The following is a 10,516-nucleotide window of genomic DNA, read 5'->3' on the forward strand; positions in this document are numbered from 1 at the left end:
AGCACCATAGAGACGACCCGGAAGCTGCGGTCACCGCGGGTAGACACCGGACTGCCCGCTGCCTGCCTGTAGTTCTCTCTCCCGTTGCAGGGCGACTCCCCTGTACGATGTGTGACTGTTGTGTATGACACCGGGACCGTGCAGAGCGCCACGAAACCTGCAGTCACCGCAGGCAGTGAGGTAGACAGACCTCACTCCCATAGTGCACCGCGCCGCCGGGGGCCTCACACAGCCAGTCTGCGCTACACGTGACTGAGAGCAGAAACATGCCCAAATCCAAGCGTGACAAGAAAGGTGAGAAGTGACCCGGGGGCCACAGACCGGGGGGGACGCGGAGCCCCGGGGGCCACAGACCGGGGGGGACGCGGAGCCCCGGGGGCCACAGACCGGGGGGGACGCGGAGCCCCGGGGGCCACAGAGCGGGGGAGAGACGCGGAGCCCCGGAGGCCACAGACCGGGGGAGACGCGGAGCTCCGGGGGCCACAGAGCGGGGGGGACGCGGAGCCCCGGGGGCCACAGAGCGGGGGGGACGCGGAGCCCCGGGGGCCACAGAGCGGGGGGGACGCGGAGCCCCGGGGGCCACAGAGCGGGGGGGACGCGGAGCCCCGGGGGCCACAGAGCGGGGGGGACGCGGAGCCCCGGGGGCCACAGACCGGGGGGGACGCGGAGCCCCGGGGGCCACAGACCGGGGGAGACGCGGAGCCCCGGGGGCCACAGACCGGGGGGGACGCGGAGCCCCGGGGGCCACAGAACGGGGGAGACGCGGAGCCCCGGGGGCCACAGAACGGGGGAGACGCGGAGCCCCGGGGGCCACAGAGCGGGGGGGGACGCGGAGCCCCGGGGGCCACAGAGCGGGGGGGACGCGGAGCCCCGGGGGCCACAGAGCGGGGGGGACGCGGAGCCCCGGGGGCCACAGAGCGGGGGAGACGCGGAGCCCCGGGGGCCACAGTGGGAGGGGCCCCGGGGGCCACAGAAAGCATGGGGACACAGAGAGCAGGGGGGAAATAGATCCGGGAGCCATGGAGGGGGACCCAAGAGCCACATAGTGGGGGGAGCCACCTATTGAGAGGGGCCCGAGAGCCACATAATGAATGGGGCCCAGGAGCCACAGAGTGTTGGGCCACGGATGGGGGGATCTGGAAGCCACAGAGTGGAGTTCGAGAGTCACAGAGCAGGGAGCCATGGAGCAAGGCCGGGAGTCACAGGGCAGGGGTGAGTGGGGGGACACAAAGTGGGGCCAGGGAGGCACAGAGTGAGGAACATACAGCAGGGGCTAAGTTGTATGACTATTCTCTGAGCCGAGCTCTGACCTGACTCCTGTCTTCTGTTTATGCCCAGTGTCCCTGACCAAGACCAGCAAGAAGGGTCTGGAGGTGAAGCAGGGCCTGATCCAGGAGGTGAGCGCAGCCGCCGTGTATCCGGCCACGGGAGCAAAATCTCACTGTTCTCCAAATCCCCCCAGTGCACAAGATCCCAACACAGCAACCTTCCCCAGTGTGTGTGAATTATCATTGTGTTTATTTCTTGCATTTCTCTTTCCTTATTCAGCTCCGAAAATGTGTGGACACCTACAAGTATCTGTTTGTCCTGTCCGTGGAGAACATGAGGAACAACAAACTGAAGGACGTGCGCAACGCCTGGAAGCACAGCCGGTAGGACGGAAACCGCGGGGGAGGGCACATACTATTCTCCATATTAATGTCTATGGATATAGATGGTGGATGTGGGGGAGCGGAGGGTACGTCTTCCCTCCCTGCGGGGGGCTGCTGGTGCTGATCCTGACCTCTTCCTCCTCTGTCTTCCAGGTTATTCTTTGGGAAGAATAAGGTGATGACTGTGGCTCTGGGGAAGGATCCGTGCGATGAGTACAAGGATAATCTGCACAAGGTGAGATTCGGCACCGATCTGCTCCTCCCGTTGCCCAATAACCGGAGTATTTAATGTATATTGTGCTCATTTTGTAGTTGGGAAAATCTCTTAAAGGAGAAGTTGGCATCCTGTTCACTAATCGCACAGAGAATGAAGTCAGAGAGTAAGTCTGTCCGTCCGTCCGCTCTTTTATTTCTGCAAACGGGATAATTGGGCGCATCTTTTGCATCCGTGCGACAATAGATGAAATCTGTGGCAGTCAATGCTGGGGTCCTGGGCTCTAGTCCCATTAAGGACAACATCTGCAGGAGTTTGTATGTTCTCCCCGTGTTTGCGTGGGTTTCCTCCCACACTACAAAGACATACAGATAGGGAATTTAGATTGTGAGCCCCAATGGGGACAGTGTTCCTGATGTATGTGAAGTGCTATGGAATTAATAGCGCTACATAAATGAATATATATATATATATATATATATATATATATATATATATATATATATAAATAAAATCTCATTTATATAGCGCTATTAATTCCATAGCGCTTTACATACATATATACCGTAACATATATTTTATATATATATATATATATATACACTTATATACATATATATATATATATATATATATATATATATATATATATATATATATATATATATATATATACACATATATACACTTTACATACATACATATATAATGTATGTGTGTGTGTGTGTATATGTATTATATGTGGATTTTATCCATTGTGTAAACCCTTTTGCATGGTGGTAGCGCCCCCTAGTGCTAAGCTCCGGCCATGTTTTTGGAAAGCGTGATGAGGAGCAGAAAAGGTGAAAGGCATTGCAACTAGTTATTTTTTTTTTTTTATTTTTACCCCAGAAACTTGTTGGAGGGATGTTACCTCCCCATATAAGTGTCTGAGAGATGTGGGGTCATTTACTTGCCCCCTGGAAATATAGGGGCTGTCATGTGGCTGGTTATTAGGGGGCACAGAAGCCATAACTGTTGGAGACATGAGAACAGTGACACCTGGAAGAGCAGCTCTGGAGCACAAACTGCTGCTGTAATGAAGTTGAGGACATGTGCGGTTTATTATGTGGATTGATGGCGGTATTGATTAGATGGTAAATTGGGGGTGTTTATTATTAACCTTTTGGACTTCTTTTTTTTTTACACAGATGGTTTGATCAGTTTAAGGAAACTGATTTTGCCCGGGCCGGGAACAAGGCCACATATGGGGTGGTCCTGGATGAGGGGCCCCTGGAGCAGTTCACCCACTCGATGGAGCCACAGTTACGACAGCTGGGCCTGCCCACCGCGCTGAAGAAAGGTCAGTACTGCTGTGTACGGGGTCCTCAGTGCCTATTGGGCTGCATTATATGGAAGCCCCTTCATTATCAGAAAGGTGTTATAAAGGGAGGGGATTAGAGATGAGTGAATCAGTTCGCAGGATCCTGGTTGAGCGGCCATGTCATCTGTCTGTGGCTGCTGCGGCACAGCCCTGCGACCCTCCTGCTACACCTGCGCACCCCGCCTTTTCTTTTGATTTTTTTGGTGTCGTACCGCAATGATGACGTCCATATAGACACTAAAAATAAAACCGTGCACGGGGGAGGGGTGCATTAACTTTGTGTGTCTGGTCGGGAGGTGTTATCAATTCCCTCGTATCTATCCTGACAATGGAGGGCACCACAGCACGGATTCATTCTCAGAATTAGCGATGGTCCCTGGTGGGAAGGGGGCGCCCATGTATCAGCAATGACCTCTTATTCTTAGCGGTGTAACATTACACCGTGAGAGCGCCCCCTTAAATACGGCGCCGTCTTATCTGCAGTCCTGTTAATCGTCCTGTTTACCTTTCAGGAGTGGTGACCCTTCTGTCCGATTACGAGGTGTGTAAGGAGGGCGACACGCTGACTCCGGAGCAGGCGCGGATCCTGGTGAGTGGAGGACGCAGCGTACGGTTACGTCTCTGATCACCGTGGTCCCGTACCTCATGCCGTTTTTTTTTTTTGGTGTAGAAACTCTTTGGATATCAAATGGCAGAATTTAAAGTGTCCATAAAATCCATGTGGGTGTCAGAGAGCGGAGAATTCCAACAGTTTGCAGAGGAAGACGAGATGGAGGAGGAGGATGATGATGATGAGGAAGAAGCGGAGTAATGGTCGCCCTGCGTATATGGCACTGGCTGGAGAGTTACAGTATAGGCCGAGGTGTAAAGACTGAACGTTCCCAGGGAACGGAGGTGTTACTGTGTTTTAGCAGAGCCCGTGCTGCAGGTAGGACCCTCCATGTGCAATAACACTCAGGAGACCCTCCACTGTGCACGGAGAGTAATCTGTGCGACCAGCGGACATTGTACCAGCCGCGCCCCCATATATAATTTTTATTGGGTGTATTTGCGCCTCGTGATGAGGGAGTGGCCATATTTACTCTCTGTATAGTATCTCTATGGGGACTTTATATATAAAATGACGCCACCGGATGGCGCTCCTGTCCTGTGTACACAGCGGCAGCACGGACCCCCATTCTGATACATGGACTGTAATAAACCGGATTGTGTGGATTTAACGCTTTGTGTGCTGATCTAATTTAAGGGTTATTCGTGAGATTGTACGGTTAGGGAAGGCGCAACCTCTGCCCCATTCATTATTGGAAGTTAATGGAGCGGAGCCCCTCGGCTCTGCTCAGGATGGGGCTGCAGAGCTCCGATCCCCGGAGGACTAGGCCTACAACCTCCCCCTCCCCTGGTGCGCAGCTTCTCCTCCATCCTATGATTTTGGGGAATTATTTTAACTCTTAGTCTGCTGGATGTTAAACATTGGTTATAAGTAGTTGGGACCCTTTGATCCTTAGCGCCTGTTTTGGAGGTGACCTGTTGTGACCGCTGCCTTACACGCACACTGTGAGGTTTCCCGGCTCGGACACAACACCTTTACCCCAGTAGTAAAGAATTAAAGATGAGGTTTTATTTAGGAAACGATTGATAAGGCAGAGGCGGCTGCAGATCAGACATTTGGGTAGAAATCACAATATAAGCTTTATTTTAGCGGAAATAGTTGGGACAGTCGTGGGCGACCAGGTTCCAGGCTTCATCAAAGGCGGTGACCACAGGTGGCAGCAGAGGTCCCCCCGCGGCCTCCTCCAGATTCTGCACCAGCTGCTCCGTACTGGACATGCCCAGGATCACCGCGTCACCCCGACTCCCCTGAAAAACAAAACGCTGAAATACTCTGTGCTGCAACAAATGACTATCTTTACGTACTCCACTCATTTGGACCGTTCCTTATGTGTGCCCCTGAAATCCTCTGTGCTGCTGTGACTTCCCTGCTGCGGTGCGAGCACATACCTGTAGCTTGGAGTGGTGATACATCCAGCGGAGCGCGGCGGCCGTCAGGCTGGGTCTGGCCGCGCCGTACGCCTCCTGCAGCGCCGTCTGCACCATGTCTATGGCCTCGAAGTGATACTTCTTCCAGTATCTGCCGGGAGACCCCAATAGTGACAACCCAGAAAACGATTGCCCCATCCCCCGCCACCTCCGTGCACCACTCACCTGCTCCTGTACGTCTCAGCCCAGGTGTTCCCAAAAAATCTGGAGGGCGTCTGCTCCGTGTCCTTGTCCTCATATTTGTACTTGCCGGTCAGGAGCCCCCCTGTAAGAGAGAGAGAGACCCCAGTGCTGCAGAACCCATCGCAAATATTGGCCAACACATCCTGGTATAGCGGCCGAGACCGGAGGACGGCACTCACCCGCCAGCGGATTATAGGCGTAGAACCGGATACCCAGTTGGCGCAGGCAGGGAAGCAGCTCAGTCTCTACTTGTCGTGTAGTGGCGTTATACATACCCTGGAGGGGGGAGAGATAGTACACACATTACATCCTGTACTGCACTCCAGAGCTGCACTCACTATTCTGCATGACACAAGTGAGTGCAGCTCTGGAGTATAATACGGGAGGTAACTCAGGATCAGTAATGTAATGTATGTACACAGTGACTGCACCAGCAGAATAGTGAGTGCAGCTCTGGAGGATAATACAGGAGGTAACTCAGGATCAGTAATGTATGTACACAGTGACTGCACCAGCAGAATAGTGAGTGCAGCTCTGGAGTATAATACAGGAGGTAACTCAGGATCAGTAATGTATGTACTCAAGGACTGCACCAGCAGAATAGTGAGTGCAGCTCTGGTATAATACAGGATGTAACCCAGGATCAGTAATGTAATGTATGTACACAGTGACTGCACCAGCAGAATAGTGAGTGCAGCTCTGGAGTATAATACAGGAGGTAACTCAGGATCAGTAATGTATGTACACAGTGACTGCACCAGCAGAATAGTGAGTGCAGCTCTGGAGGATAATACGGGAGGTAACTCAGGATCAGTAATGTATGTACACAGTGACTGCACCAGCAGAATAGTGAGTGCAGCTCTGGAGGATAATACGGGAGGTAACTCAGGATCAGTAATGTATGTACACAGTGACTGCAGCAGCAGAATAGTGAGTGCAGCTCTGGAGTATAATACAGGAGGTAACTCAGGATCAGTAATGTATGTACACAGTGACTGCACCAGCAGAATAGTGAGTGCAGCTCTGGAGTATAATGGTGATCAGTGATGAATATTGAAATTCTGGAGAATTTGCTGCACTGTGTGAATTAGACATTTTTATTTTGCGTTGTCTATCAGGTGACATTTTCTTGTCATCAGTGATCATATGTATTACATTTAACCCCTAGAGCACCTGGTAGACGGTCGGCAGCACCCAGTTCCTCTGTTTGCAGATGCAGTACACCTCCATCACCTCCCAGGACGCGTAGTTGGACAGTCCCAGCTCCTTGAACTTTCCCTATAAAACAAAAATAAGTAGTAGTTTGGGCCCAGTCATGAATCCTGTCCCCCGTGTCGTGTGACGCAATAAGTGGTGGAAACCATATATATGAAGCATGGCGTGTCACTCTGCTGCCCACCTTCTAGCTGGCAGCCCCTGTTCCCAGCCGCCCTGTCCTGGGGGGCGCATACATTGTATCTGGAGACTATAAACCCATCCTGACCCCGTGTCACACAATATATGACCCTGGGGCCCAGGACAGCAGAGTGCAGGAATACATCCCCCGCTGCAGTGTAAAGCACGGGGGACAGCAGAGTGCAGGAATATATCCCCCGCTGCAGTGTAAAGCGCGGGGGGCAGCAGAGTGCAGGAATACATCCCCTGCTGCAGTGTAAAGCACGGGGGACAGCAGAGTGCAGGAATATATCCCCCGCTGCAGTGTAAAGCACGGGGGACAGCAGAGTGCAGGAATACATCCCCTGCTGCAGTGTAAAGCACGGGGGACAGCAGAGTGCAGGAATACAACCCCTGCTGCAGTGTAAAGCACGGGGGACAGCAGAGTGCAGGAATACATCCCCCGCTGCAGTGTAAAGCACGGGGGACAGCAGAGTGCAGGAATACATCCCCTGCTGCAGTGTAAAGCACGGGGGACAGCAGAGTGCAGGAATATATCCCCCGCTGCAGTGTAAAGCACGGGGGACAGCAGAGTGCAGGAATACATCCCCCGCTGCAGTGTAAAGCACGGGGGACAGCAGAGTGCAGGAATACATCCCCGCTGCAGTGTAAAGCACGGGGGACAGCAGAGTGCAGGAATATATCCCCCGCTGCAGTGTAAAGCACGGGGGACAGCAGAGTGCAGGAATACATCCCCTGCTGCAGTGTAAAGCACGGGGGACAGCAGAGTGCAGGAATACATCCCCGCTGCAGTGTCAAGCACGGGGGACAGCAGAGTGCAGGAATACATCCCCTGCTGCAAGTGTAAAGCACGGGGGACAGCAGAGTGCAGGAATACAACCCCTGCTGCAAGTGTAAAGCACGGGGGACAGCAGAGTGCAGGAATACATCCCCTGCTGCAAGTGTAAAGCACGGGGGACAGCAGAGTGCGGGAATACATCCCCTGCTGCAGTGTAAAGCACGGGGGACAGCAGAGTGCAGGAATACATCCCCCGCTGCAGTGTAAAGCACGGGGGACAGCAGAGTGCAGGAATACATCCCCCGCTGCAGTGTAAAGCATGGGGGACAGCAGAGTGCGGGAACACATCCCCGCTGCAGTGTAAAGCACGGGGGACAGCAGAGTGCGGGAACACATCCCCGCTGCAGTGTAAAGCATGGGGGACAGCAGCCTCTGTACCTCCTGGTGCAGCTCCTGGCAGGCGGCCAGCGTCTCCTCCACAGGCGTCTGGTGGTCGGGGGCATGGAGGTAGAAGAGTTGGACACTGGGCACCTTCAGCCGCTCCAGCGAGGTCTCCAGCTGCCGCCGCACACTGTCCGCCTTCAGCCCCTTCCCGTCCCAGGGGTTGGCCTTCGTCGCCATCTTCACTGGAGGAGGAAAAGTGGATTGAGCACCAGAAGCCTCCATATAACGGGGCAGAACACAGACCATGGTCACAATATCCGCTTGCTGTCATTGAATGGAATCATCTCCACTTTTAGAGACAGAAAAATGTAATAATTCCCACAGCTGAGGGTCTGTTACAGTTGTATGGGGCCTGAGCTGTCAATCACAAGTCACGAAATTACCCTAAGCTGTCAATCAACGCCTCAAACCACTCCCACACCGTTTACTGATTGGCTAACACTAGAATCAGATCGAGGCTTGGCCCGCAGTGATCCCGGAAGTGCCCGCACTTACCCTCCGCACGGAGGCCGAGCTGCCCTATCACCCGCTCGGTCTCCCCGTCCGCGTACATGAAGGCGGTGTCCAGCTCGTCGTGTCCGCGGCTCAGGAACTCCCGCACCGCCGCCCCGCTGTCCGGAGCGTCCATGCGGCGGCCGAACTCCATGGTGCCCAGGACGGTGCTGGGGAGCGGAGGAGGCGGCGGAGCGGAGGGAGGAGACCGGGACATGGCGGAGCGGAGAGCAGCGACCGAGACCAACCGCCGAGCCGACCCGAGGGACGCTGCCAGCATGACAGAGGCGCATGCGCGGCGGCTGCACGGTCACGTGGCCTCGGCTGATCATTAATAGAAGTAGATTAGTAATTAGTGACCTCTGACCCGGACTCCGCAGCAGCAAAAATAGTGCTAGAAATCCAGAGACGCCGCATAATCCAGAGAGAGCGAGCAAGGGGTGCTGCGAAACCCAGAGAGAGAGCATAGGGCGCTGCGAAACCCAGAGAGAGAGCAAGGGGTGCTGCGAAACCCAGGGAGAGAGCGTAGGGCGCTGCGAAACCCAGAGAGAGAGAGCGAGGGGCGCTGCGAAACCCAGGGAGAGAGCATAGGGCACTGCGAAACCCAGAGAGAGAGAGCAAGGGGTGCTGCGAAACCCAGAGAGAGAGAGCAAGGGGTGCTGCGAAACCCAGGGAGAGAGCGTAGGGCGCTGCGAAACCCAGAGAGAGAGCATAGGGCACTGCGAAACCCAGAGAGAGAGAGCGAGGGGCGTTGCGAAACCCAGGGAGAGAGCATAGGGCACTGCGAAACCCAGAGAGAGAGAGCAAGGGGTGCTGCGAAACCCAGAGAGAGAGAGCGAGGGGCGTTGCGAAACCCAGGGAGAGAGCATAGGGCACTGCGAAACCCAGAGAGAGAGAGCAAGGGGTGCTGCGAAACCCAGAGAGAGAGAGCGAGGGGCGTTGCGAAACCCAGGGAGAGAGCATAGGGCACTGCGAAACCCAGAGAGAGAGAGCAAGGGGTGCTGCGAAACCCAGAGAGAGCGCATAGGGCACTGCGAAACCCAGAGAGAGAGAGCAAGGGGTGCTGCGAAACCCAGGGAGAGAGCGTAGGGCGCTGCGAAACAGGGCTGTGGAGTCGGTAAGCCAAACCTTCGACTCCGACTCCTCAAATTCTCTTGCACCGACTCCGACTCCGGCTCCGACTCCGACTCCGACTCCGACTCCTACATATATTGCTTATAGTTAGGTGAAAAATTTATTGTAGTACATGAATATGTGTATGTGAACATCAGACATTTAATAATTTTTATGATACAATAATCAAGATATTTGGATAGAACATAAAATATATTTATTGGAATACAACTTTAGAACACAAAAAACTGTAATAAATTGTAAATATGTAATACACTATGTAATATACAGTAGATTACATATATATCTTGTGTGTGTGTATATACACTGTGTATATATATATATATATATATATATATATATATATATTACATATTTACAATTTATTAGTTTTTTTTGTGTTCTAAAGTTGTATTCCAATAAATATTTTATGTTCTATCCAAATATCTTGATTATTGTATCATAAAAACAATTAAATGTCTGATGTTCACATTGTACTACAATAAATTTTTCACTTAAATATAAGCATTATACTAAATGTTGTTATTTAGTAAAATATTCAGCACATTCTGCATTGCACTCCTGTCCCCAATTTATTATATATTTTAGGAGTCGGAGTCGGTGCATTTTATACCGACTCCGACTCCGACTCCACCAAAATGAGCTCCGACTCCGACTCCACAGCCCTGCTGCGAAACCCAGAGAGAGAGAGCGAGGGGCGCTGCGAAACCCAGAGAGAGAGCATAGGGCACTGCGAAACCCAGAGAAAGAGCGAGGGGCACTGCGAAACCCAGAGAGAGAGCGAGGGGCGCTGCGAAACCCAGAGAGCGAGGGGCGCTGCGAAA

The 10,516-nt window shown here is 53.1% G+C and overlaps 2 protein-coding genes across 2 annotated transcripts; one reads left to right on the forward strand and one right to left on the reverse strand.

The window, feature by feature from the left end:
- The first annotated feature begins 24 nt into the window (after window positions 1-24).
- On the forward strand, window positions 25-4,440 carry MRTO4 (MRT4 homolog, ribosome maturation factor). Its single transcript, XM_075328247.1, has 8 exons — window positions 25-294; window positions 1,339-1,397; window positions 1,549-1,652; window positions 1,806-1,887; window positions 1,965-2,032; window positions 3,057-3,208; window positions 3,742-3,818; window positions 3,900-4,440. The coding sequence occupies exons 1-8, from the start codon at window positions 267-269 to the stop codon at window positions 4,038-4,040; spliced, it is 711 nt and encodes a 236-aa protein (XP_075184362.1). The 5' UTR covers window positions 25-266; the 3' UTR covers window positions 4,041-4,440.
- Window positions 4,441-4,825: 385 nt separating this feature from the next.
- AKR7A2 (aldo-keto reductase family 7 member A2) lies at window positions 4,826-8,857 on the reverse strand. Its single transcript, XM_075329125.1, has 7 exons — window positions 8,562-8,857; window positions 8,061-8,248; window positions 6,623-6,727; window positions 5,629-5,725; window positions 5,432-5,531; window positions 5,228-5,357; window positions 4,826-5,086 (listed from the first exon to the last, which is right to left on the reverse strand). Exons 1-7 carry the CDS (start codon window positions 8,836-8,838, stop codon window positions 4,925-4,927), a joined length of 1,059 nt encoding a protein of 352 aa, XP_075185240.1. The 5' UTR covers window positions 8,839-8,857; the 3' UTR covers window positions 4,826-4,924.
- Between the last annotated feature and the right edge of the window lie 1,659 nt (window positions 8,858-10,516).

The sequence above is a fragment of the Anomaloglossus baeobatrachus genome, chromosome 11 (assembly GCF_048569485.1).
Source record: "Anomaloglossus baeobatrachus isolate aAnoBae1 chromosome 11, aAnoBae1.hap1, whole genome shotgun sequence".
NCBI lineage: Eukaryota > Metazoa > Chordata > Amphibia > Anura > Aromobatidae > Anomaloglossus > Anomaloglossus baeobatrachus.